This window comes from Budorcas taxicolor, chromosome 11, assembly GCF_023091745.1.
Source record: "Budorcas taxicolor isolate Tak-1 chromosome 11, Takin1.1, whole genome shotgun sequence".
Classification (NCBI taxonomy): domain Eukaryota; kingdom Metazoa; phylum Chordata; class Mammalia; order Artiodactyla; family Bovidae; genus Budorcas; species Budorcas taxicolor.
This window is the reverse complement of record NC_068920.1, coordinates 155,474,139-155,501,824: the sequence shown is the minus strand read 5'-3', so window position 1 is coordinate 155,501,824 and position 27,686 is coordinate 155,474,139. Positions and strand designations below refer to the sequence as shown.

At 48.3% G+C, this 27,686-nt stretch overlaps 1 protein-coding gene across 5 annotated transcripts in view; it reads left to right on the top strand.

The window, feature by feature from the left end:
- Positions 1–22,874, top strand: part of MAPKAP1 (MAPK associated protein 1) — a 241,155-nt gene extending 218,281 nt beyond the window's left edge. For all 5 annotated transcript variants that reach the window (XM_052647826.1, XM_052647827.1, XM_052647822.1 and 2 more), the window contains 2 exons: positions 16,686–16,783; positions 21,397–22,874. In XM_052647826.1, coding sequence (XP_052503786.1) covers positions 16,686–16,783; positions 21,397–21,522 — 224 coding nt within the window. In that variant the 3' untranslated portion in view covers positions 21,523–22,874. The remainder of the gene's footprint in view (positions 1–16,685; positions 16,784–21,396) is intronic.
- Positions 22,875–27,686: the final 4,812 nt, after the last annotated feature.

The following is a 27,686-nucleotide window of genomic DNA, read 5'->3' as shown; positions in this document are numbered from 1 at the left end:
GTGTCCCTGACCGTGCAGGTGGAGTCCTTGCCCCAGTAAGTAAGGCACTTGCGTTCATAGCCACATCCTCAGACTCTGTTGATTCCTAGGAGGTCCAGGATACTTCAGACATCAGGTGGGCAAGCTATGTTGCATTTTTACTCTCTGACAAGGACTTATTTCCTAAGTTCCAGATCAAATACGGTAAGTACTGCTCGATTACAAAACACAGCGACTCTAACATATTAAATGCCCCAGTTATTGAATCGCCTTTTCATAAGAGTACTCTGGAGCACAATCAGGAGCAGGCAGTGCCTCGTCCTTTTAACAGATATGTTTCCTAGCCCTATTAAAAGGGGTCTTCATCTATCCTGTCAAAGGGAGTCTGCTGGGGTTTTTTAGTTTAATTACACTATCCAATTAAAACTCCTTGCTGCATTTGGATGCGCCTCTCCTTGGGCCTGAGTGGATATGACATTTACAAGGCTCGCCTTTCAAGCAGACAATAGTGTGATTGATGAGGTGCACGTTCAGTGAAGGAGGCGAGTGCCTGTGGAAGTGCTGCTTAGTGCATTTTGATTTATTTATCATCTTCTTCCAAAACAAGGGAGCTGCCGGGGAGATGGGTTCTAGGCAATCGGGGGGGACCACCTCAGTCTTTCCAAGTGTGTGGTAAGGAAAGGCCTGGAGTGTGCCATAGGATAAAGGTGGAGAAACCCTGTGAAGCGTGGGCCCAGCTTGCATCATCGAATGCCAGGCTGCATTCTTAGGTTCTCTGACCCAGTTTAGTTTCCAGTACCCTCCAGCTGTGATGTGCTGTTAAGTAGGCCATCACTGTGTTTTAGGGAACAGTTGCTGGGGCTGGATAACATTGGCCAGATCCCTGAGAACGCAGCCTGTGGGAGCCAACCCAGCGTGTGTCCTGTTGACTGGCCCAGTCATCATTAGCTGGAACCGGACATTTGTAGTGGGCTTGCCAGTTTATGTTCCCAGCTGCATCCTCCAGCAGCCCAGCAGCTTCTTTCCAGGAGTTAGCAGTCAGTGGCTCTTGCTCTAACTCTGCCCGGCCACACTGAACATTTAAAAGTTGCTTCTTGAATTTGGAATTGGCCAAGAGCAGGTGAGGCTCTTCAGCAAAGACATATGGAGCCACAGAGGAGAACTTCTCGAAAGCTGTAATGACAGGGCAAACCCAGCACCTTGTTCCTAACGTGCTCTTCTGCATACCCTCAGCATACGGTAGTCAAGACTAGTGTGCTTGTTTCTGTGGTTCCTGGAAAAGAGGTATTTAGTACAGTGTGGGGCCTCTGAAAGGGTCAGCACTCCTGAATTTAGGAGGCAGGTGATTCTGCTCTGAGCCCTAGACAGATGATAAGAACAGTAAACCTCTCATATCCATTATCAGTTGCTCATGGGGAGCTGCTGGGGGCATGTCTGCTAAGTTTGTAACATACAAGAATGTCTGTGTTTGTGAAGAAAATTGACTGGTACTGAGACACTCAGTGGGTTTTCTTATACTCTATAAACTTTCTTCATCTTTCCCTAGGACTTACTAATAAACAAGAATTTCCTTGTGTTGATTGGAATATTGGTATCAGAGTAAAAGACATTTGGGGGTATCACCTTTTTTTTTTCTCCTGGGAGAAGCCTCCTTTTTGCTATTCAATCTTCACTTAATTGTTGACTTGGGCCTTATAGACCTATAATTTTTTTAAAAAGAGTTATATAAGTATAATGGAAAGTTTGCATGTATTTACATTCTCCTTGATTTTAGTTATCATTTCCTCGAGTTTTTTTTTTTTTTTCTTGATTGTAACATCAGAAGAGATCCTAATTGAGAAGAAGGTAAAGGCAGAGATTGTTTCCTACCGAAGAAATCTGTGTGAAAGATTTCTCAGCTGGATAAATGATTGGAAAAATCTGTTTCCCTTGCCTCCTGCCAAGCTCCAAACTGTGGTTTCATAATAAATAAATGGAGTGCTTAGATTTTAAATTATTCCTGTAGATGCGGAAAAAGTAAGGCATTCTTTCATTAAAATCAACATATGTATTGCTTACAAGACTCCCATAGGCAACTTCCAGGACAGGGTAACTGTAACCAGATTAGCTCTTCTATCATAAATGGCCGGAAAACCGCACAGAATGTAAGAAACTGTTCTCGGACTTTGGAAAACAAGCAGCACAGGACTGTGAACCCCAGGAGAAGGGAAACAAGTGAGGTGAGACCTACGATCACTTCAGCTTTCTTCCAGCCTTTTCCAAGGAGAATAGAGCAGTCTCACTGAGCTAGGAGACACAGATCAGAGTTAGGAGAACTAAAATTGAGTATGGAGATTGCCTGGAGTATCCCAGAGGAGCCTGGCAGGCTACAGTCCATGGACTCGCAAGAGTCGGATACGACTTAGCGACTAAACCGCCACCACCACCAAGTATGAAGAGGACGGAGCTATACTGAGAGCTCTAGAAGCCCTTTAAAGCCCTTTACTCTTCTGTTGTATACTAAGCTATGCGTGTCTGTGGTGGGATCTCACGAATCTGGTCAAAAAACAACTACTGGGAGCTAGGAACTAACATTCTGGCCAAAACTCGAGTTTGTAGCTCCCCGGTCGTTGAAGCATCCAGGACATTTCGTCATGACTCTGGAAAGGCCATATCTTAGGAGTAAGGCTAAACTAGCCCTAGATTAAAGACTGCTTTAATTCTTAAGAAAGGTTTAAAAGGAGTCTTAAAAGGATCAAACTGATCCACATGTAAATTAACTGACTGCCAGAACAAAGCCCAATAGTCTCTAAAAGATGGTGACAAAATGCAGAGCATAACGTTCACAATATCCAACTTTCAGTCAAAAATTACACGGCATGCAAAGAAGCAGGAAAAATTTGTCCTATAACCAGGAGAAAAATCAATCAATAGAAGCAGAGTCAGAAGTGGAGAGAGAATAGAATTGGCAAGTAAGTACTTAAAAATTCTTATTATAAATATGTTCAAAGACTTAAAGCAAAACAGCTCAGAAAGAAGAGAAATGGAAACTTTAAAAAGAACCAAATGAAAATTCTAGAGCTGAGGAATACGGTACCTGAATCAAAAAACTCCCTGTGGGAGCACATCAGGAAGAGAAAAGGTCAGAATGTTAGTTATCTGTTGCCACATAACAAATTGTCTCGAAACTCAGTGGCTTAAAACAACAATAACACTTATCATCTCGCAGTTTTGTGGGTCAGGAATCCAGCACAGCGTAGCTGGGTCCTCTAGCACAGGGCCTCTCCTCAGGCTGCAGTCCTCCTGTCAGCCAGAGCCACAGTCATCTCAGTGTTCAGCAGGGGCAGGATGTGCTTCCAAGCTCACCGAGTAGTTACTAGCAGAGTTCATTTCTTTGTGAACACCCTCAGTTCCTTACCACATGGGCCTCTCCACAGGGAGGCTCTCACAATGGCATCTGGCTCCATCCAAATAACCAGAAGCAGGAATGTGCTAGGAAGAAGTCACAGTGTTTTATAACCTAATCTCAGAAATACAGCCCAACGCTTTTGCTATACTTTATTCATTGGAAGTAAGTCACTAGGTCTAGCCCACAAACAAGACAAGGAGGTTACACAAGGCCCTGAAAAGCAGGAGGTGGGATCCTTGAAAGTCATTTCAGAATCTGCCTATTGGAATCAGTGAACTTTAAAGGACAACAGAAAATATTCAAAGTGAAGCACAGAGAAGAAACGGATGAGAAGAACAAAGGCTGTGGAATAATAGCGAATGTTCTAACATACATGTGTTATGACTCTCAGGGATGGTAGAGAAAACTGTTCCAGATTTGTTTAAAAACACCAACCCACCAACCTTAGAAGTCCAAAGATGGCCAAATAGGATAAATATAGAGAAAACCACATCAAGGCACATCATAATCAAATTGCAGAAAACCAGTGATAAAGAAAAAAACTTATAAGCAGACAGAGAAACCAAGATAAGAATTATTTCCCACCAGAAATAATGCAGTCCAGATGATGGAATGGCATCGCTTGCTAAAAGAAAATCTTGTCAACCAAGATTTCTATATTCAGTGAAAAAAATCCTTCAGAAATGAAAGTGAAGACATTTCCAGACATTAAAAAAAAAGAAAGAATTTGTGCCATTAAACCTTCACTATAAGAAACATGGATGGCTAGAGGTGGGGGAAAAGTTGCTGGATACAAACCCAGATCTACACAAAGAAATCCAGAGTACACAAAATGTCACCATTAGCAACTATACAGAATGAACAAAGGAAAAGGAAATAAGCCAGAACTCTTTGAACAGAGATTGACAAACTCTGGCCCACAGGCTGAATCCAGCCCACCACCTATTTTTGTATGGCCTGTGCACTAAGAATAGTTTTTAATGTGAATATTTGCAATTGATTTGATGATATGGAACATTAGTTTTGAATTCCATTTTTTAAGCGAAACATCATCTCCCCTCAAAAAAAAAAAATTCTGTCCTCAGGAACAGCTTGTAGTACCCCCAGAAGATACATTTGATAGTTATATTTTGAATTTTTTAATTTAAAAATGTAGAAATTCTTTTTCTCTTGTTATAAAAGTCTCTATTAAAGAGCCTTAACTTTGCCTGTTGGCCCACAAAGCCTAAAGTATTTACTGTCTGGAAAAGTTTATCTTGGAGAGTGAGAGTGAAAAGACGAAGAATCTACCAGGTGTCAGGCACTGTCCTGAGTGCTTTATACGCACTGCTTAGTTCTTGCAACAACTCTCTGAGGTTTATGTGCATGTGTTATAGAAATCTCAGTTGATTTTATCCTAGGATTACTTAATCTTAGTAACAACTCTGTGAGACAGATATTATTCCCATTTTATAAGTGAGGAAACTAGGACTCAGAGAAGTTATGTAACTTGTCTGAAGTTATGTATAAATGGTGACAGAGGCTTATATTCTTCCCTTTGCACTGACGCAAAGCCAGGGCACTTAAACCTCTGTGCTTTTTGGATGGAAGAGTATCCCTAGGCCCCCAACTCATAACGTCTTTCCCTCTTTTTCTTGCAAAATACTCTTTATTGACAAATTTATTGAATATTTTGAGGACTTTGGATTTTATTTTTAATTGGATAATTACAGTGCTGTGCTGGTTCCTGCCATACATCAACACGAATCAGCCACAGGTATGTGTCTATCCCCTCCCTCTGGAACTCCCTCCCGCCTCTCGCCCCATCCCGCCCCTCTAGCTTGTGACAGAGCACTGGGTTGGAGCTCCCTGTGTCATACAGCAAATTCCCACTAGCTGTTTATCTCTTAACAAATTTTAGCTATCCTTCGTTATCTGGTTTCTCCTCCTAGAGGATATTAAATGCAAAAAAAAAATAAGGGGCAGAAAAAATTACAGAACTTAATAATAAAGACAGTGGAAAGTGAAAACTGACAAGAATGAAACAAAAAATGTTAGAAAGCATCCAAACCAATAAGCACAATAGTGTGGCAAGATCTTAACTATTTTGTGGTGAGATGTAGGACCTTTTATAGCCCTGAGGAAATCATGATATTCAATATTCATAAAGATGAACATGGTAACACAGTATTTTCCTTCTACTCTAATACAGGGCTTCCCTGCTGGCTCAGATGGTAGAGTCTCCTGCCTGCAACGTAGGGGACCAGGGTTCAATCCCTGGGTCGAGAAGAACCCACTTCAGTATTCTTGCCTGGAGAATTCCATGGATAGAGGAGCCTGGCAGGCACTAGTCCGTGGGGTCATAAAGAGTTGGACATGATTGAGTGACTAACACTTTCACTTTCATACTCTAACATGGGAGGAAATTTTGTAATCAGAGTTTTTATGCTTAAGATGGAAAAGGTATGTTTTTTGCATAAAGGTCACTCAAGCTCTCTGCTCCACGGGTTGGACAGCTGAGATTTTATCTAATTTAGCCTCCCAAGAGAACCTGCAAATTCAAACTTGTTACAAACTGAGGACAGAATTTCCAGATACAGAATTTGTCTCTTGCTTGTCTGCCTCTTTAAATGCTAAAGAATGAAACTCAACCAATACTTGGTTACTGAAATGCCATATGACATTTTGTTAGAACAACTGACACATGAAGCATCAAAAGGCCCCATAAATATTGTTTAATTCCTTGCTGACATACACCTACTGCATAGGAGGGTAGAAGACGTGTCTCAAAGAGAAGGACTTGTGAAATTGTGTGAGTTGCGAGCTGAACTAACTATTCATTTCATGGAACTCAGTTTATACTTGAAAGAGCAACTAACAAACTATAGTTACTCAAGCCTAACTATTTAGCATATATTTTCTTGAAAATAAAGGAAGTAATCCTGACACTTCACGGAAAGTAAGTTAGTATTTGATGCCAGGGATGAAATTCAGGCTTTTGGATGAAAATTAGAGTCTCAGAAAATTTGTATCCATCGCTGTGAACTTCACTTCTCATTACTCTTCTGAAGAGATCAGTGGCGATAATTAATGAATATTGAGGTTTTTTTATATTGTATAATGTGTCAACATATGGAAGACCTGTGTATTTTCTAGACTACTGCATGATGTTACAAAACCATCCAAGAGTAGAAGCGTCATTTAGGGGCTTTCCTGATGGTCCAGTGGCCAAGACTCCACACTCCCAATGCAGGGGGCCCAGGTTCAATCCCTAGTCAAGGAACTAGATCCTACATAGCGCAACTAAGAGTTCACATACTGCAGTTAAGATTCCAGACGCCACAACAAAGACTTGATGCAGCCAAATAAATTAATATTTTTCTCTTAAGAGTCATGAAAAGTGCAAGACAGACCAATGAATTGAAGTGTAACAGTACAAAAAGTTTATTCATGTGGTTTTAGATTCCACATTGCAGCTCATCTTTAAGGAGATATCATTTATCAAGTTTTGTATTATATCAAAGAATATTTGCAGAGAATATTAAAAATATTCCTTTATCAAAAACGTATCTATGTGAGGCTTTTCCTCATATGCTTCAACCTAAGCAGTCACAACAAATCAAATGCAAAAACAGAATATAATACAGCTGTATTCTATCAAACCAAATGTTGATATTTTATAATTTTCAAAACTATACAGTAATGCCAGGTTTTTCATTAAAGCTTTGTTGTTTGAGGAAATATAAGGGTTTCACCATTAAAAAATACATTGTGTTAACTTGCAGTAAGTTTATTATTTTTTAATGGATTAATAATTTTTAAATTTCTCAGTTTTAATTTCTAATATAATAATAATAGATATAATCCACATAAAAGCTTTTAGGGCTCCTCAGTAATGTTTGAGTGTAAGGGGATTTGAGGCCAAAATGTTTGGCAACTGCTAATCGTAGGGTCTCGAAAATCATCTAAGAAGTTTGGACTTTATTCTGAAGACAGTAGGGAAAGAAACACTGTAGAGTTTTATGTCAGGGAGTAATAGGACCAGGTGTGTGTTATAAAAGGATGACTCCTCTAGGTAGACCTTTGGATCTGAAGACAACGTGACCTAAAGGAGGCAAACCAAGAAGCAGCAGTAGATGGTCAGGACTGGGTGGAAGGCTGTGGTCACAGGATGAGAGGGATAGAAGATAAATATATGAAAACTATTTAGGGGAGCAAATGCTGGGAACTTGGTGAGCCCTCCAGTTGCACTGACAGCTTTGAATTTTTTTTTTTTATTTTTTGGTTTTTTTTCTGCATCAGGTCTTAGTTGTGGCATGCAGGCCTAGTTGCCGCGGGGTAAGTGGGAACTCAGTCCCCTGACCAGAGATCGAACCCCCGTCCCCTGTATTGGAAGACAGATTAACCACTGGACCATCATAGAAACCCCCAGAGCTTTTTATTTAAGGGGAAACGTAGACTTCAGTTCTGGACGTGCACCACTGCAGGCCATAGAGGATGGTGGCTATGGTTGGCTCTGAAAGTCTGAAGAAAGGTCTCAGCTAGACACCTGCTTTGGGATCCTCAACATCTGACTCTGCTAAGTTGCTTCAGTCGTGTCCGACTCTTTGCAACTTTAAGAGTGTAAGGAGATTCGGAGCCAAAGTGTTTGACAACTGCTAATCTAGGGTTAAATAGATTTAAGGGACTATATCTGATAGACAGAGTGCCTGATAAGCTATGGACAGAGGTTCGTGACACTGTACAGGAGACAGGGATTAAGACGATCCCCATGGAAAAGAAATGCAAAAAAGCAAAATGGCTGTCTGAGGAGGCCTTACAAATAGCTGTGAAGAGAAGCGAAGCGAAAAGCAAAGGAGAAAAGGCAAGATATTCCCATCTGAATGCAGAGTTCAAGGAGAGAGAGAAAAGCCTTCCTCAGTGATCAATGCAAAGAAATAGAGGGAAACAACAGAATGGGAAAAACTAGAGAGCTCTTCAAGAAAATTAGAGATACCAAGGGAACATTTCATGCAAGATGGGCTCGATAAAGGACAGAAATGGTATGGACCTCAGAGAAGCAGAAGATATTAAGAAGAAGTGGCAAGAATACACAGAAGAACTGTACAAAAAAGATCTTCACAACCAAGATAATCACAATGGTGTGATCACTCACCTAGAGCCAGACATCCTGGAATGTGGAGTCAAGTAGGCCTTAGAAAGCATCATTACGAACAAAGCTAGTGGAGGTGATGGAATTCCAGTGGAGCTATTTCAAATTCTGAAAGATGATGCTGTGAAAGTGCTGCACTCAATATGCCAGCACATTTGGAAAACTCAGCAGTGGCCACAGGACTGGAAAAGGTCAGTTTTCATTCCAATCCCAAAGAAAGGCAATGCCAAAGAATGCTCGAACTACCGCACAATTGCACTCATCTCACACCAGTAAAGTAATGCTCAAAATTCTCCAAGCCAGACTTCAGCAATATGTGAACTGTGAACTTCCAGATGTTCAAGCTGGTTTTAGAAAAGGCAGAGGAACCAGAGATCAAATTGCCAACATCCACTGGATCATCAAAAAAGCAAGAGAGTTCCAGAAAAATATCTATTTCTGCTTTATTGACTATGCCAAAGCCTTTGACTGCATGGATCACAATAAACGGTGGAAAATTCTGAAAGAGATGGGAATACCAGATCACCTGACCTGTCTCTTGAGAAACCTGTATGGAGGTCAGGAAGCAACAGTTAGAACTGGACATGGAACAACAGACTGGTTCCAAATAGGAAAAGGAGTACATCAAGGCTGTGTATTGTCACCCTGCTTATTTAACTTCAATGCAGAGTACATCATGAGAAATGCTGGGCTGGGAGAAGCACAAGCTGGAATCAAGATTGCCAGGAGAAATATCAATAACCTCAGATACGCAGACGACACCACTATGGCAAAAAGTGAAGAGGAACTAAAAAGCCTCTTAATGAAAGTGAAAGTGGAGAGTGAAAAAATTGGCTTAAAGTTCAACATTCAGAAAACGAAGATCATGGCATCTGGTCCCATCAGTTCATGGGAAATAGATGGGGAAACAATGGAAACAGTATCAGACTTTATATTTTTGGGCTCCAAAACCACTGCAGATGGTGACTGCAGCCATGAAATTAAAAGACGCTTACTCCTTGGAAGGAAAGTTATCACCAACTTAGACAGCATATTTAAAAGCAGAGACAATACGTTGCCAGCAAAGGTCCGTCTAGTCAAGGCTATGGTTTTTCCAGTGGTCATGTATGGATGTGAGAGTTGGACTGTGAAGAAAGCTGAGTGCCAAAGAATTGATGCTTTTGAACTGTGGTGTTGGAGAAGACTCTTGAGAGTCCCTTGGACTGCAAGAAGATCCAACCAGTCCATCCTAAAGGAGATCAGTCCTGGGTGTTCATTGGAAGGACTGATGCTGAAGCTGAAACTCCAATACTTTGGCTACCTCGTGCGAAGAGTTGACTCATTGGAAAAGACCCTAATATCGGGAAGGATTGGGGGCAGGAGGAGAGGGGAACAACAGAGGATGAGATAGCTGGATGGCATCACCAACTTGATGGACATGGGTTTAGGTAGACTCCGGGAGTTGGTGATGGACAGGGAGGCCTGGTGTGCTGTGATTCATGGGGTCGCAAAGAGTCGGACAGTACTGAGCAACTGAACTGAACAGAATCTAGGGTCTCGAAAATCATCTAAGAAGCTTGGACTTGATTCTAATGACAGTAGGAAAAGAAACACTGGCGAGTTGTAGCCCACCAGGCTCCTCTGTGCATGGGATTCTCCAGGCCAGAATACTAAAATGGATTGCCATGCTCTCCTCCAGGGGATCTTTCCGACCCAAGGATGAAACCCACATCTCTTATGTAGCCTGTATTGGCAGGTGGGTTCTTTACCACTAACACCACCTGGAAAGCCCCATCAACATCTGGGTAATAATAAAAACCCGATGAGTGAACCTGACAGAGGAGAAATGGAATTAGAAGTGATGAGAGTCAAGGACAGGACACTGGGGAAGACCATCATTTAAGAGAGAGAGAGAGGACAAGATGGCCACAAAGGGATGTAAGAGACGGATTGACGGGAGAAGTCAGCTGAAGAATCAGTTGACTGTGGCTTCATGGGAAGAGAAGTATCAGATACAGCTGAGGAGCCAAGCAAAATAAAAGCCAAGAATTATCAACTGGATCTCTCAACATAGAGGTCGTAGTGACCTTAGCAAGAGTGTTTTCAGTAAATTAGAGGAAGGAGGGAAATCCCATTGCCATGGGAGTTTTTATAATCAGCTTTAATTATGTTTATAGGAGGGAGCCAAAGAGGGGAGGGGGTGAATGACTCAGGCAAAAGTGTAAGTGGATCACTCTGTCCTGCTCCAAAGGTCAAGGAGCTCACTCCAGTTACTGGGGCCTCTGCCACTGTAGGGGGCTCGGAAAAGGAGCACCAGCCTTATGGGTTCAGTTAAACTGAACTGAAGCTCATATGGGCAGCTGGGCATGCTACTTGCAGTGGAGGGTTTTCAGCCCAGAGACCAAAGCATCCCAGGCCTTCCATTTCCCCCAAAAAATCCAATGAGAGTTTCCACCCACTTCCAGGCCAGAGGGACCAGAAAAGCTCAGACCCTGAAAACCCACTTCTTAAAAGTATCCATGTCTGATGTAAAGGAATTCAGAAACAATCCAAATGCGCAGAGATGTCCTTCGTAGCCTTACCTATAATACTGTCAATGTTATAAGTAACTTAAATGCCCAGCAGAAAGATGGTAGCTTGAGCCATGGCACATACCTACTTAATGGGACAAAAGGCAGCCGTTGAAACAGATGGTTGTGGAGACGACGTGTCAACAAGGGAAAGGCTATCGTAAGATGTTAACAGCAGAAATTATCCCCCAATTCTGGTATACTGTCTGATTACAGTTGCGTAAAACAGACATGAGAATGACCGGAAAAGAGACCTTGCCTGTCACTGTGCCGGTGTTGGTATTAGGGGGGTCGAGGGTGGAAGTTTTTCCTCTGTCTTCTCAATGTCTCATAATTTTAAAATGCATTTTATATTTTTTAATTGAAGAAAAAAAAATTCAAATTTACTTTTGGCTTTCCTGGTAAGTAATGGCCCCTGGAGGGTTTTGGACACAGGTGGGCTGCCAGTTCGATTTGGAAGTCCCAGCTCTGACCCGTCATTGACGGCTACAGTCGGTGCCCGCAGGTCGTTTAGAAGGGAGCCTCCTCTCAAACCACAATCTCAGGACCCTTGGCAGTGGAGATCTGGGAGCCCTTCTTTCAGCGGGAGTGTGTAAATTGCTGGCCCTCTGCTTCAGCTGTCCCATCTTGTGACAACAGCTTTTTCTGAATGGCCACTCCCCTCCATTGACCAGAAGAATCTGTTTTTCAACACAGCCTTTTGTTTAAGTTAAAACTCATAATGCCGATGATAAATTACAGCACAAAAGCTCAAAGATCTCCGTTCCTGACATCTGTGCTGCTAATTAGTTTCTGTTCAGTGTTACGTTCCAGCTTCTCTGTTTTCCTTTGGAAAAAAAAAAAAAAAACAACACGTAAATGTAAATACATTTTCACATATCCAGACTTTCATTTCAATATTCAGAAGCAGATGTATAGTTTCAGTGCCCTGAGCAAATCTGGATATGTGACCGGGGCTTGGATACTTCATTTTGTATTCCATTATATTGCATTTTTATTCCTAAAGCTCTGAAAGCAAGTCTGCTCAAAGAAGGCCCAATTAAAAACCAGATCTTCAAAATAATGAGAATTTTAGCTTCAAATACCAGTTCCATCACAGTTGTAACAATGACGGCCACCACCCGCCTTGAGCCCCCTCTGCACCTGAGCACCGTGTGAGATGTCACGGGTGCTGTCTCCTCCCAGGCAGATCTGGGCTCTGGGGGCAGTGTCTCCCATGGTCTCAGCACTGGAACTCGGCATACCCGGACTTCTTCCCAAGTCTCTGACCAGCGCTCACAGTCTCCCCCTCTGGATCCCAGGCTTTTGTTATGCTTTAATTTCCAAACAGTTTTAACAACCCAAGCAAAATCATTTGGACTAATTGGAATATCAGACTTTGTGTTCTCTTTTACGTCATTACTGATACGCAGGCATGCCTCAGAGGCATTGCAGGTCGGGTTCCAGGCCAACCATAGTAAAGCAAGTCACACACATTTTGGGGGGTTTCCTAATGCATGTAAAAGTTATCTCTACACTATATGTAGTCTGTTAAGTGTGCAATAGTAACATGATGTCTAAGAAAATAATTTACATAGCTTAATTTTAATACACTTTACTGTTGAAAAATGCTCACCATCATGACAGTGCTCCGTTGCCACAAACCTTCAATTTGTTTAAAAAAAAAAAAAATGCAGTATCTGCAAAGCATAGTAAAGGACATCACCATATAACAGCGTCATTCTTCCTCAGCTGGCGTTTGTACAGTTTGCCCCTGTGGCTCACTCCTTCCCTATGAGAGCTGCTCATTTTCATTGAGTTTCCAAGAGTAACCTGCCCGCCTCTCGTTCCCTCTCACATCCCAGGACAGACGCCCTGGAAGGCTGCAGCCAAGGAGGGCGCTTGACCCCGCTTCCCCCTTTACCTGAGGTGAACCTCGAGCCGCCCGAGGCTGAGGAGGGCTTGATGACAGACTTCTGTCACTTTGTGTTTCTGTTTTGTTCAGTCGGTGTTGAAATGCCAGTGATTCCATCTACCCAGACACCGCTGGTGGAGATTTACCATGTAGCATAAACTACTCATGGTTATTGATAGATTCATTTCCAGAACTAGGTCAATTAACTTGTTTCACTTTAATCTGTGGGCTTTGGGTTGGGTGAAATTATACAAGTGTGAATTCTGCTTATTAACTATTCTGTTGTGAAAGCATTTCCAAGTCCTGTCACAGTTCCTTCTCTGTGGTTCTCAAGTCGATCCCTTTCTCAGCATCCTTTTTGCCCCCCATCTAGCTCAAAACCAAGTGAGTACGCTCCTACCCAGAGGACTGTGGCGGTTGGTCCCCCAGCCTCTAGTCCCTGGGGAGTCAGGGTGAGTGCTGCAAATGACAGTTTGCGTTTACTGCCCCACTTAGGGCCCACTAGTGGCTCCCTCCCCAGCCCTGCAGTCTGCCCTGTGTCCCATCACGTCCTGCCTGTCCGCTGCTCAGAGCGCCATCTGGAAGGCCTGCTGCCTTTTGTCCTAGGTTGCTCTGTCCTTACCCTGTTACATCCTTCTCCACTCCACCTCTACCCAGCTGACCCCCCTTCCTCCTCTTGGACAACTCAGACAGGTGTCAGCTTCTCTAGGAAACTGCCTCTGATGGCCCTTCTGCCTCCAGGCCAGCCCGCTCCCCTGGGGTCTCCCTGCCATCTCCCTGTGATCCCCTTCCTCGTCCTGCTCATCGTCCTTGTCTCTCGGTGTTCCTGGTGTCCATCCCTCTGGCCCAGGCACTCGCCTGACTCCTGGCAGGACCTGAGTGCGTCAACCTGCCCTTCTGGCCACCCAGCAACACAGGGATCCCTGGAGCAAGGGGAAGAGCCGCAGAATGGAAACTGCTGGAATGCCTCGACTGCACGCCCCAGGGCTCCAGCAGGGGTGACAGCGTGACTCCAGGTTGACTCGAGCTTGCCGCCCCCCCCAGTCCTCCTACTGAGCAGGAAGGGGCTGTCTGCGGGTATGTCCCCCCACACTCTAACGCAGTTGTTGGCTCTGTAAGAGTCGGTTGAGGGCCGACTTGAATTCTGATGCAGGCCCCCCAGATAGCGTTCTCTGTATCCTCCTTCCTCGGTGATGTGAATGTTTTCCTGGAAAGGACAGCCAAGTCCGAGCCTTCAGCGACATGGGGTGCACTCTACATGATTCCTGCTTGCTTCCCTCTTCCTTGGGGGTCTGGAAAGAGCACTGGGGACAGACAAGGGATGCTCACAGCCTCCGAGCTCAGCACAATTCACATGGGGGTGTTTGTAGTCTCCTGACCCAAATATGCTGCCATCCCAGAGACTTGCTGTGGAACGATAGTTTCCTTTTGCCCTGTGACTGGCGTGTAGGTGAACCACAGGCCTCTTTCCGTGAGCCCGTATGATCCCGGGGGACAGTGTGGAGGCTTCCATCAGAGGCCCCAGGCCCCTGCAGACCGCGTGTCACATGTGCCGTGTGTAGGTTTGGCTGTTTCTGAAGAGCACCTGCCAGACAGGTTTTTAATGGTGCCTCGGTTGTTCAGGCAAAACACGCTCTAGTGACAGGAGGTGTTGGTTTTGTTTTGTCAGTGACGAGTGGGAGCAGGTGGGATAGACAGTCCGTGAGATCACTTATCAGAGTGGTCAGTGAACCCCGAAGCTTCGGGTCCATGGGTCTCCCTAAGACCTTCTGGCTCTTTGCAGCCCCAGGCACTGGAGTCTGTGTCTGTCAGGGCCAGGCGTCAGCAGAAAGGCCTCCTGGAGGGGGCGTCTCTGTTTGTCCTTCACAGCCCTGTGACCTTCATAGACATCTCCTCTTGGTCACAGCACAGCCATCAGAGAGATCCGCAGTGTTCTAACACATGGCAGTCTCACCACCGAGACTCAGATGGCTCCGAGCTGAATCCTGTGAGATCAGGGGATACACATGCGCGCACCCTGACATACAGATACACCCTCTCAACGTGAGATCCGCTTCTCAGAAACAGGCAATTTATACATTCACAAAATGATGAACTTTCAGCTAAGAATTCTAACATTTCAGTACCACGATTGAGAACCAGGCTACATTTGTCAAGTGACCGAAAGCAAGGTTTTTCAGAAATTATTAGCTAGTTTTTTCAATATTGAATTTATAGGCACGATGAGTATATTACTGTGATGTTTCCAGGATAAAATAGCGGCACTTTCACTTTTCTGGCCCCAGATGTTCAGCATATATCAGTGTATTTGGGGAGATCTGAAGAATTAGCTACTGTAAATAAAGTTTCCAAGAAGGTTTCTCCGGGAAAGAGGTGAACTTACAGTAATACGGGTGATATATTATTAATTAATAACTATGACCAGCCACTGTTTCAATTAAAAGGACAACGGATGAGAACGCCTAACAGAAAGGATATGCTGAATCTTAGTCTCAGGAGCACCAAAGTCTGCAGAGCAGACGGGGGGAGTGTTGTTTCTGGGGCTGGTGAGCAGGAGGCCTCTGGGAGCGAGGTGTCACAGGCTGCCCCTTGGTCTGGGAACGTTTGCTGAGCTCTGGCTGCACGTCTCTCTGGAGCAATGCTCCTTTGGTTGCCAGAAGCGGAAACCCACTTCAAAACAGCTCAAGGAGAAAGAGGACTTTCTGGGAGGGCCGCAGGGGTCTCCCAGAACCCAAGGACAGCATGCCCTGATGGCCAGGGAGAGAGTCACGTGGGGCTGACGCGGGCAGGTGCCTGGAGGAGGGAGTCTGATTGGCACGTCTGGCCCCAAGGACAGCCACGGGGGTGTGGACTCGGCTGCAGGTGCTGTGACACGTAGGCGGGTTTCTCTGACGGCCGAGCACTGTGTGGGAAGACGTCTAGGAATGTGTCCCATGGAGGTGCTGGGTGAGCTGGAGGGCCAGCATGGGCAGGTCTTTTAGAGAAGTTAACAAGCGAGGACATCCCCGGTATGGACAGGTGGGTGTGTGCAGTGCCCCGGGCTGGTCTGTGGCACCAGAGGGTGGTAGAGTGCGATGAGGCCAGACCAGGAAGCAGTCCCAGCAATGACGGGGTTGCCCTGAGGGTGGTAGGAAAGGGGTGCGGAAGAATTCAGATCTCTGGGGGTTCGAGTGTTCAGAGGATCCGGCCCCCCGAGGTCAGTCTGCTGTGTGAGGCGGCAGCTTTCAGAGCAGCCTCTCCGTGCGCTCCTCTACCCCGACCCCACCCATCCTCCCAGGAAATGACCAGAGGCCTTGGGAGCAGCCTCCACACGGGAGGGGTCACACGACCCGGACTCCCCTCCCTCAGGAGCCGGCCCTGGAGACCCTCGTAATCGCGTTACTATCGGCCTTTCCCCTTCCTGTTGCTCATTTATTTGACTTTAAGCACAGTTATTTTATTTTTAGAGGAATAATTTGGAGTTAATTGGCCTTCTGCCTTAAAAAATACCACCATTTCCATGTAATGATCGTGTGGGAGTAGTTCTGTAGAGCCTTACACCCACCCTCTCCGCTGTGGAGCGGGACCTGACTCTCCCCCCAGCCCCCGGCCTGTGATGATGAGGTGAACCGCTCCAGGAAGAGTGGCTGCTGGGCAGCCTCCACCTGCTGTCCCGGGAGCTGGATGATGAAAGGAGAATCTGGGGGGCCGCCCCCGAGGTGATCTGCCAGAGCCCCTCACCTCGCCTTTTCTCTCTCCCTGCAGGTCACGCAATATTTAAACTCACATATCTAAGCAATCACGACTATAAACACCTCTACTTTGAATCTGACGCTGCTACTGTCAACGAAATCGTGCTCAAGGTGAGTGTTCCTTCTCGGCCTAGGCCTGGGGTGTGTGGGGCTGTGTGCCCCCTCTCCCACTCCCATCCCGCAGTACCAATGAGGCTCCTGGGCCAGTTTTGCAGAGACGCTGCGCTGGCTACAGGTCGCCCGGCTGGTGCGCACCCAGGCCTGGGCCACATCATACGTCAGCTGCTCTTCACTGAGGGGCTCCCACCCCTCCAGTGTGTGACTCTGGCCAGTCACATCACCTCTCTGGGCCTCTGTTTCTCCTCCTGTAAAATGGGGATCATGGTAGCTACCCTGCTCCACCCCACCAAAGGGCTGCTAGAGAGAATATTAAATGAGAATATTAAATGAATATTAGCTAGGTAGGTGAACCTACCTAGCTAAGTGATCATTCATTTTCCTTTTAAGAGTAGACATCATCAAGTATTAATAATAGTAATAAAAGTACTAAGATCTACTGAAGGGTCCAAAGTGCAGGATCTCAGCCAGGCCCTTGACCTGTCCCATCTCAAGGAGCTTCACACCTCTGTGAGGTAGTGATATAAAATCATTCCCATTTCCTAGATGAAAACCGAGGCTCAGGGGAAAACTAACTCAGCCAGGATTGGGACTTGGCAGAACCACAACCTGACCCCAGGTTTGGGGGATTCTAGAACCTGTGCTCCTAAGGCCCCAGGTGTGCATGGCATTCAGGAATTAAACAGATTTCAGTGAAATCAAATTGTTTCACAGAAACATTTTGAGTTTACAAAAGATTTTCAAAAGTGGTAGATGAGAATCAAAAGGATAAAGCTGCCAGGAGGAGAATTCAGAGCCGAGACAAGAGTAGCGTGACCAGTTGGATGGAAAGCAGAGGATTTCTAGATGACCCCAGGTCGGAGCCCATCAGAACAGCCAGCGGGCCGTGCCTGCCTGGAGTCCTTGAAACCAGTGATCTAAGAGTTACCTGCCCGCATCACCAGGCCACCCAGGGAGCTCATGCCACACTCAGGGGCCAGGAAGAGAAATATTCCCATTACCCCGTCAGGGCTGGCCTTTTTTTTATAGCCAACGTTAAAATATTCAAGACTTGAGAAGGATTCTAGTAAAATTATAATCCTGTGTTTGACATCAAAATAATTTTCACAACAGCAGATTGATGACAGAAACACAGGTTTATGACTTCAGTGCGAGACTGCGGAAGAACAAGTGCAGAGAAATCATTTTCCAGGACCAAACGCTCCCTGGAAGCAGATGCTTTTCTGCAAAATCCCTGAGGCCTAGCGCCTTCCCTAAATTGTCTGTTTTCATATGAAAATGCTTGTAGAAATATTGCATCGTGCTTGAGTCTCCAGGAGAGTCCCAGCCTGATTTACTTAGAGAAGCTAATGGTCGTGATCCTGATGGAAGATTAAATTTCACATCTCCGATCTCTGATTTCTAAAGCAATTTAAATACTTATCCTGATCTGCCATTGCCAGTGTTTTCATGGGGCTTTGCACTGATATTCAGTGACTGTGGCCCCACTTAGTGGAAATGCTTCCATCAGAGGTTCTTCTCAAGTTGGTCATAGATACCAGCATCATATGTGGTGGTTCTAGAATTACGGAGTTTCACGTAAAACAAGAGCTTTAGACTGAAACTGAAAGGAGGAAACAAGGATGAGAGGCTGATGTCAGACCATTACAAACAGGCAACCTGCCATCAAATTATGTTTATCTCATTGTCTTTTTCCCATGGGACCCATTTATTGAGCACCAACTGTCTACAAGGCCTTTGATGTACGTGATCTCATTTCACTCTCACAACTGCCCTGCCGTGTGTAGACGTTATTGTGTGTGTGTGTGAGCTCAGGTGTGTCCGACTCCTTGCACCCTCATGCACTGCAGCCTGCCAGGCTTCTCTGTCCGTGGGATTTTCCAGGCAAGAGCACTTGAGCAGATTGCCGTTTCCTACTCCAGGGGATGCTCCTGACCCAGAGATCGAACCTGTGTCTCTCGTGTCTCCTCATTGGCAGGTGGATTCTTTACCGCTGTACCACCTGGGAAACCTGTGGACACTATTACCCCCACTGTATAGATGAAAACACAGAGGCCCAAGCCTCCAGAGCGCCCAGAGGTAGAGTGTCAGCTCGAACCCAGCTGAGCAGTCCCAGACTCCCGCACCCCCACCCCGCCTGAGATAGAGTTGAGCTAAGCCATGTGTGGTCCCTAATTCTGCAGGCTTCGAGATGAATCTCAGAGGAATCATTGGTCTCTTCAGGTTGGGTTCTTCTCATGATCGAGTGATAGAGGCTGTGACTTTATTGACCATGAAAACTCCCTATATTTTTATGCCTTAAGCTGTAAAATGCATTGAAAGTGAAACACTCTACAGTGCATAAAATTGTGCAAGTTTTAAGCCACAGCATATTAACCAGCTAATGGCAGAGCAAAGGGCGTTTTTATCTTTTGATTATTACATTAATCTTCCATTAAAATTATCTATGTGATTATCACAAAGCATTGAAGATAATAAATTTAGGAAATACTTGGCCTGTTAAGGATCATTTTTAAATGCTTTTGTCAAGTTACATGTGCCAAAAATACACTGAAAACAGGCTAGCTGATTGTGCAAACAACTGAGTCCAAAGATTGCTCTTATTAAGAATGATACAACCCCTTCTTCCCATGCATCGTCTGTGGTGTCCCACGTCATCACCCGGCCTGCCGGCCTCGTGATTTATTGCTCTCAGCTGGTAACTTGGCGAGGCAGTGGGCCGAGCGTGTCAAGCCTTCTGTACTCAGACACCAGCCCTTAATGCCTGCTGCCGGCGACTATCAGAGCAGAAAGTTTGGAGGGGATGCGGTGATGGAGCCCCGGCCCCACACTAACCAGGCCATCTGAACTGCTTCCCCCCGCACCCCCATCACCTCCGTTCTTCCTCACTCAGCAGAGGCCTCTCCCCTCAGGGCAGGACACGTGGCCCTCAATGTAGAATCAACAGAAGGGGTGGCTCAGTTCTCTAGCCAGGAGTATTCAGGTTTCTCAACTTTCCGATCTTTGAGCTTGGAGAGGAACGGTGTTGGTTCACAGACAGGCCCAGCCAGAGGGCTGCTGGGGCGGTGGGACAAGGGGAGTCTGAGGAGGTGAGGGGTGGGGGTCTCTGAGAAGCCAGAGAACTGATTCAGGTTCTAACCCGAACTCTGACAAGCCTCTTGGCCTCAAGTGAATGACATTGCCATTCTGAGCCTCGGTTTTCTCCTCTGTACAGTGGGGACAACAGTAGCAGCCACCTCCTCCTAAGGCCCTTGTTGTCGTCTAGTCGCTAGGTCATGACCGACTCTTGGCGACCCCATGGACTGCAGCACACCAGGCCTCCCTGTCCCACACCATCTCCTGGAGTTTGCCCAGGTCCATGTTCATTGAATCGGTGATGCCATTCAACCACCTCATCCTCTGCCGCCCTCTTCTCCTAATGCTGTTGTGAGGATTAAATGAGTTTATCCTTGAAAGGTGCTCCAATCACTGCTGCTGCCCTGTGGCCCTGCCCAGCCAGGGGCACACCCTCGCGCCGGGCACAGGTCTGATCACAGCACTGCTGCCCTTCCCTGGCCCCTCCCCGCCTCACCGTGTCTGGCCCCTCAGCTTCTGAATGGCCATGAACACCCCCTTGCTGTGTTCCTCTGTTGTGCCTTGATGCACACTGGTTCTCCCCATCCCTTGTACACCCCAAACTCCTATTTATCCCTCAAAACCCAGCTCCTTTATCCCCTCGCAAGACTTCCCTCCCCACATGTTCCCTTTAGTTACTGTCCGCATTCCTTTCTGCTCCTTCTGTATCTGTTGTCACACTTGTTCTGTTGCTCACTCACTAGGCTGTGAGCTCCTTGGGTCAGGAACCAAGTCTTAATTTTCCCTCTGCCACGTGAGCCAAGCATGGGACGAGGCTCAGACAAGACAGGGACTCAGTGCCAAAGGTGATGGTGGCAGTGGCCACCCAGCATGGGGGGATCTGAAAAGAGCCCAGGAGACCTCAGGGGCAGCAGTAAGGCTGACACTTGGGAGGCAGCCCAGCTGTGCCCCTGCCCAGGGTTCCCATGGTGCCTGTCCCAGCTTTGGCCGTGACCTCTCGGTAATCCAGGGCATCTTGGTCCCCTTCTCTGAGCCTCACTTTGCTTTTTATCAAATGAGCCATAGCTAGTGGGGCCCTTATGAGCTTGGACGTACCCCAACTGCTGGGAGGCTGAACACAGAGCCTTATTTTGGTTTGGTTTTCATCCCTGTGATGTCTTGTCTTTCAGGCAACCTAAGCAGGGCTCGGGGAAGTTGTGTGCGAGCCCAGGGCCACATGGCAGGTGGGGACAGAACCAGGGAGGTTCTGGGAGGCAGCACGTGGTAAGGAGGGAACTCAGGCTCAGGAATCAGAACAGCTGCACCAGGGACTCAAAGGCCTGCACAGCCACATGTCTTCTACAGACCTGTTTCCCCGTCGTGCACTGGGCTTTGAGCCCACCCTTCAGGGTCGTGGTGATGACCCGACTCTGTGCTCAGGGGAGCACCGGACCCAGGAGCTGCCCAGCCCAGGGCTGGGCTCTTCCCTCGCTCGTCCTGGGTGAGCAGAGGGTGGCTGGTAAGTGACTGGGCTGTGTCCTCTTGCTTTCTAGGTTAACTACATACTGGAATCGCGAGCAAGCACTGCCCGGGCTGACTATTTCGCTCAGAAACAAAGAAAACTGAACAGACGTACAAGCTTCAGCTTCCAGAAGGAAAAGAAATCAGGGCAGCAGTGACGGCTGCCTGCAGCTTCAGTCTGTTGCCAGAGCTCAGAGCCGCCTGCGGGGCCAGGTGGCTTTTGCCCACCCTGTGTCCTGCGGTCCTCGGACACGCTCCGAGGTCCAAGCTCCCGGCTCATGGGGACAGGGCTGGTGGGCTCCAGGGGAAGGGGGGCACTCCCTCGGACAGAGCTGGGGACGTTTCCACGGGACTGAAGCCTGAGTGACAGTGGCTTCAACAAGCAGTGCCCGGGGCCGGACGACACGGCAAGGAGCCACGAGAGGCCCCGCCATCTTCACTGCCTGATGGCCCCGCGCAAGGATGTACATAGCCGCGCCCAGACGTGTCCTTGCAGCTTGATCAGATTTCCTAAAACAAGCCAAGAACAAAAGTGTACATTTCTGTTTTTTTCTTCTTCCTTTTAATAAACTCTTTATCATGGTTGGTATGACGGACCATTCTTTGGGGCAGGATTGATTATGTTATTCTCTTTAAAATCTGCTCCCCATATTGAACAGGCAGATTGGAAAAGCTATGGCTCGATTTTTCAGAAGAAATGTTTAGGGTTTAGTCAATAGTTTTAACTATGCCATTTGTTTAAATGAGCGTGTTGCTCTGAGGATAGCATCTTACTGAAGTTCAGGAGGGGACGTAGTGATGTGTGTCCAGGGCTGCACCACCCACCCCTTCGGAAGCCTTCTCTCCTTAGCCACTCCAGCACCTCTGACTTCAGGAAGGCAGGACTGCACGTCAAGCTCGGGGCGCCAGGAAACGGGTCACACCGAGCTGCTGTTTCCTCAGTAGCCAGGCTGAGTTTGAGCCGACAGTCAGACCTGCACGTGGGCATGCCCTGGACTCTGAAGACTCCTCTCTTCACAGTGCCTGCCCCCTGGTCTCAGCGGCAGGAAAGCCACTGCTTTCACTTCATCGGAGACCTCGGGGTGGGGGAAGCTGCTGCCAGGGGTCCCACTCCCGGGGGTGGGGAGCAAGGGAATGGGCATCTGCTGACCCCCACCCCTCAGGCTAGCCTGCTGCCTCGGTGCTCCTTACCAGCCTCTCCAGGGTCTCTCCCAGGGTGACGTCCTTTCGCTCAGTCCCCGGCCAGGGTGGCGGGGCCAAGGTTTCACCGAGGAACTGCATTTCTAAAAAAAATTATGTTTAATTGTGGTACAGGAAGCGACGTTGCTGAAACAGCCTCTGACAGTCGAGGGTCCGTTTGCACAGGGGCGTCCTAGTGAATTCCTCCTTCATTCTGATCTTTGTTCAGCCAACAGAAGCACCCTTTTCTAATGTCTTCCACTGCTACCCACCCCAGAAACAAATATTATTTGTAGCTTGCTATCTGTTATTTGAATTTTTAGCAATTTTATATTTAGATATCTTTGAAAAATATAAATGACTAATTTGGTCATTAAATCTTGTGACATATTCAATATTAAAAGTCATAAACACCTTCTTCTGCGTATTGCTTTGAATTCTTGAAGTCTCGAGCACATGTTGGTAAAGAACGGTGACCACCAAGAATCGCGCTGGGTGGTGACATTTGCTGACAGTTGATGTACCGAGCGGCTCTGAAACGCTCCATGGGTCTCCTTTAATCCTGAGCAAGACAGGATGATCGTCTTCACTCAAGGGTGACATTGAAATCATCACCTCCTTCCATTACAGAAGCAACACCGTTCTCGTATCATGGAATACAGCTCACGTGCAGTTGACACACAGAACACACTTGAAGGAGTAATTTAAGAGAAACACTAACCATTGCCCAGGTCCACTGAGATGGTTAAAATTCAGTTTTTCCTCTGCTTCTCTCAACCCACACCTGGATTTTAAAGAAAGACTCCGAGCATCTCTTACCTGTCTCCCGGGCTTTACCAAGCAGCTTGGCACACCCAGGTTATACTCAAGTGACCCAACAGGCTGTGCCCCCACCTCCCAGCGTGTCCCCTGACCTGGCCCCAGAGTGGCCCTCACTAACTTGATGGTAACTCAGGACCAGGCCTTTACCAAGTCTGGGTGGCTGACAGGCCCAAGCAGTAGTCCCTGGAGCCCTGGCCTCCACTGGTTACTGAGCTGCCCCCATCATCTGGGGCAGGCTGTGTGCCGGCCCCTTGTGAATATGCACAGGCCCAGGTCACTGCAGCCAGCCTCAGGCAGGTCACCACCACCATTCCAGGGATGAGGACTCAGGGCTTGGGAGGGTCCCACCTTCCATCCAGGACACAAAAGCGAATGAATGGGATCTGGCCCTGAGACTCCAGGCCTGCCCTCCACGGCCACGGACTGCAGATCTGGGCGCTGCCTCCCTGGGGCCTCGGTTTCCTCATCTGTTAGTGCAGGTGCTGGAGTAGGTGGTCCCTGCAATCCCTTCTGGAGAATGAGCCCAGACTTACTTCCAGAGGTTTCTGTCCTGCACAACCTGCAGGAGCGCCACTGTGTCTGGACAAGAATCCTAAGAGCTGAGGAACGCTGAGCTCGCTCCGTCCCGCCCCCTCCCTGGAGCAGCAAGTGGACGTTCCCTCCCAGGTTCTGGTCCTCGGCCTGCAGACAGCATGCTGCCCTCGGGTCAGCACTTGCCCTTGTTGGCCTCTTTGGTCTTCCCTCCCCAGGACTCCTCAGCCCCACGTGCCAGGCCTCGCTCCCCACCCGGAGCAGCGGCTCCTCCTGAGCCCTTTCCTCCCTGGTCCCCAGGACCAGTGTCCCTGCTGCCTTGGGAGGCCCCTCAGCTAGGTGGAGACCACGCTGATACCCCTCCGAGTCTTCTCTCCATGGATTAAGAAGCTGGAAGAGGCTCCCGTCCGCTGTCACGTCCCTCAAACCTGCCAGCTGCCCCCTGGGTTCCCCAGCTGAAGGACTGGGAGACCTCAGGATAGAAGGGAGCAGAGACCCGACCCGGTCATCGTGACGCTCGCAGCCCAGTGAGGCCAAGGGATGGCGGGTGACCCCCCGGGCCGCCCCGCAGTGAGCACCATGCGAGCCCCATGGGGACCAGCCTGGGCCTGGCAGGTGCTTGTGGAGAGACGGGCAGTGGGAGCCACAGGAAGGCTGGGGAACTGGGGACCTGAGATGGGGGCAGCAGACAGTGCCAGGCCGGGCCATCTCGTCAGGCCCCTTGGCAGCCCTGCTGAGCAGGACAGGCTTGGCTTCTTGAGGCGCTGCAGCTCCCAGGAGAGAAGGAAGCCCCCTCTTCCCAGTGTCCCCGGGAGAAGACGCTGTGGCTTCACCACTGGGCCCAACGTCAGCAGTGTCTGAGCTTCCCTGACAGCAAGGATGGCACAGCCACGAGGGCCAGAGAAGGGGCCCTGAGACGGGAGAGGAGGCAAGGCGGGGATGAGGGTTGGTGCCTCTGCCCCCCCTGCCCTCAGCCTGGTCCCTGTGCCCACATTAGCGCCCCGAGGGACCACCGCAGCCTCCTGGTAGCCCTGGCAGGATGGTCCCAGCTCCTGGCACGGCTCCTACCACCTCCTCTGGTGTTTCCTAGGGCTGTGCGCCTCCTCCAGAAGGAGAAGCCGGAGGAAAGGAAGGAGAAAGCAGGGGCTTCCTGGCTCCATGGGCTGAGCCTCCTCACTGGGCACAAGCAGCAGCACCCACCCCATAGCCTTGCAGGGACCACGGGCTGAGTGTGGGCTGGGTCACAGCCTCCACGGCCTGGCCTCAAACCCAGCCCATATCCCAGTCCTGTACTCCGCCAGATCCTCTGTGCCTCATCTGTATGGTGGGTTGAGATGCCCACTTGCAGCGCTGGAAGCAAGACAGTGAGACAGCACGTGCCCAGCGCATGGTGCGTGAACCCCTGATACATGGCCACACGATGTTGGCGTCCGTCATCTCACTTAGTCCAGTTGCCCAGATGCCACGTTCTCCTCTAGCAGTGCCCACTCTGAGAAGGGACCTGGTCAGGCCTGAGCTGTCCCCTCCTGGAGTTCCAGAGTCCAAAGAAGCTGCCATGACAACTGCCAAAACCAGCTTCCTCGGTGTCTGGAAAGGGGCCATGCAGGAGCCGGACTTCAGCCCTCTGCCCTGGGGACAGACGGCTGAATTTGGGGGTCCTGCTTTGCAGGCCTGCACCCTGCCCAAGTCCCAAAGCCAGCCTCGAGGGCCCTGCCCTCCTGTCCTTCCTTGCCAACTGATTCTGTGACATGAACGCTCACTGAGCACCCTCCTATAAAGCAGACCCTGGGGTCAGGCAGCAGTGCTCAGATTTCAGTTGTCTCCTGGTTGGTGTGTCCTTGGATGAGCTGCATTACTTCTTTGAGCCTCAGTCTTCTCTTCTGTAAAATGGGACAATAAAGCCTTCTTCAAAGGAGCCTTGTGAGAACTGGATGAGTTTACTAGGCCAGACGGGCTGGGCTACAGTGACACCAACAGCCCAAAGGCCCCAGTGGCTTTAACACAGCAAAGGCTTATTTCTCGTCACACAGAGTATGGTCCAGCCACCCTTGGTCTTCCACTGAAGCCTGGGTAGGGGACAGAAGGGCTAGAGAAGGGCAGCAACAATTAGATGCTGTGGTTCAAAAGCAGTCCTTCCCACCTTTGTTCATATTTCATTGAACAGAATCAGCCACCTGGGGCTGCCTCCTTCAAGGGTCAGAGGGGTGTGACCACCCAAGGATGGGGAGTCACAAGTGCTTATAAGCAATCACAATGTCTGCCACCAAAAATTCCCAATCACAGGCTTCCCCCCAAGGTTGCACCTCATCTGCAGTGAAATATTTTCCCTTTAAACTGATCCAGGCTAATGCTGTTCTCTACCTTGAAGTGTTAGCTGCTCAGTCGTGTCCACCTCTTTGCGATCCCATGGACTGTAGCGCACCAGGCTCCTCTGCCCTGGGATTTCCCAGGCAAGAATACTGGAGTGGGTAGCCATACCCTTCTCCAAGGGATCGTCCCAATCCAGGGATCAATCCCAGGTTTCCCGCATTGCAGGCAGATTCTTTACTGCCTGAGCCACCAAGGAAGCCTTCTCTACCTTAGAGTGAAGATTGCTCAGCCGTGTCTGACTTTTTGCGACCCCATGGACTAAACAGTCCATGGAATTCTCCAGGCCAGAATACTGGAGTGGGTAGCCTTTCCCTTCTTCGGGGGAATCTTCCCAACCGAGGAGTTGAACATGGGTCTCCTGCATTGCAGATGGATTCTTTACCAAATGAGCTATCAGGGAAGCCCTAATAAAGCCAAGGAAGTTTCTCTACCTTAAACTCCATCCTAAACAAGAATGGCTGTGGAGTCACAGATTCGACGTGCAGCATGTATGCATGTTGGTGTACATTATAATAAAAACAGCTGGGACTTCCCTGGTGGTCCCGTGGCTAAGACTCCAGGCTCCCAATGCAGGGGGCCCAGGTTCAATCCCTGGTCAGGAAACTAGTTCCCACACGCTGCAACTAAAGATCCTGTGTGCCTCAACTAAGACCCAACACCACCAAATAAATAACTAAATAATACATACACACAGAACTGTTCAAATCGAAAAATCTACCTCGTACCTACCCCTGAAATCATGTGTGGGATCACAGTCACGCCTCCCACGCTGACGAACATAAGCTAATTTCACACTTTGTCAGTGCCGGCCCCCTGCCTCTTATTAGGCTCTTGACCAAGGTTGCTATTGCTGCTGCTGCTAGGTTGCTTCAGTCATGTCCGACTCTGCGACCCCATAGATGGCAGCCCACCAGGCTCCTCCACCCACGGGATTTTCCAGGCAAGAGGACTAGGGTGGGGTGCCACTGCCTTCTCCAATGCATGAACGTGAAAAGGGAAAGTGAAGTCGCTCAGTCGTGTCCAGCTCTTCGAGACCCCACGGACTGCAGCCTACCAGGCTCCTCCATCCACGGGATTTTCCAGGCAAGAGGACTGGGGTGGGGTGCCACTGCCTTCTCCGCTACCAAGGTTAGCTACTATTCTATTCACCGTTTCCTTGGTCTATCCTCAGGCCCACCGAATCCCCATTTTATAGATGAGGAAACTGAGGCAGAGAGAAGCCTCAGCTGAGGCCATGCAGTTGGGAAGTGATGGAGAGATCACCCACCCCCCACGCTGTCCCCAGCCCTGTTGGGCCTCCATCTGACGTGACCCAAATGCCCTGGATCCTGAAGGTTCCCCCGAGGCCCCATGGAGAGGCCCCTGCTCTCTAGAAAGGCAGGCAGGAGAGGGAAAGGGTTAAACCTGTCACGTTGTGTTC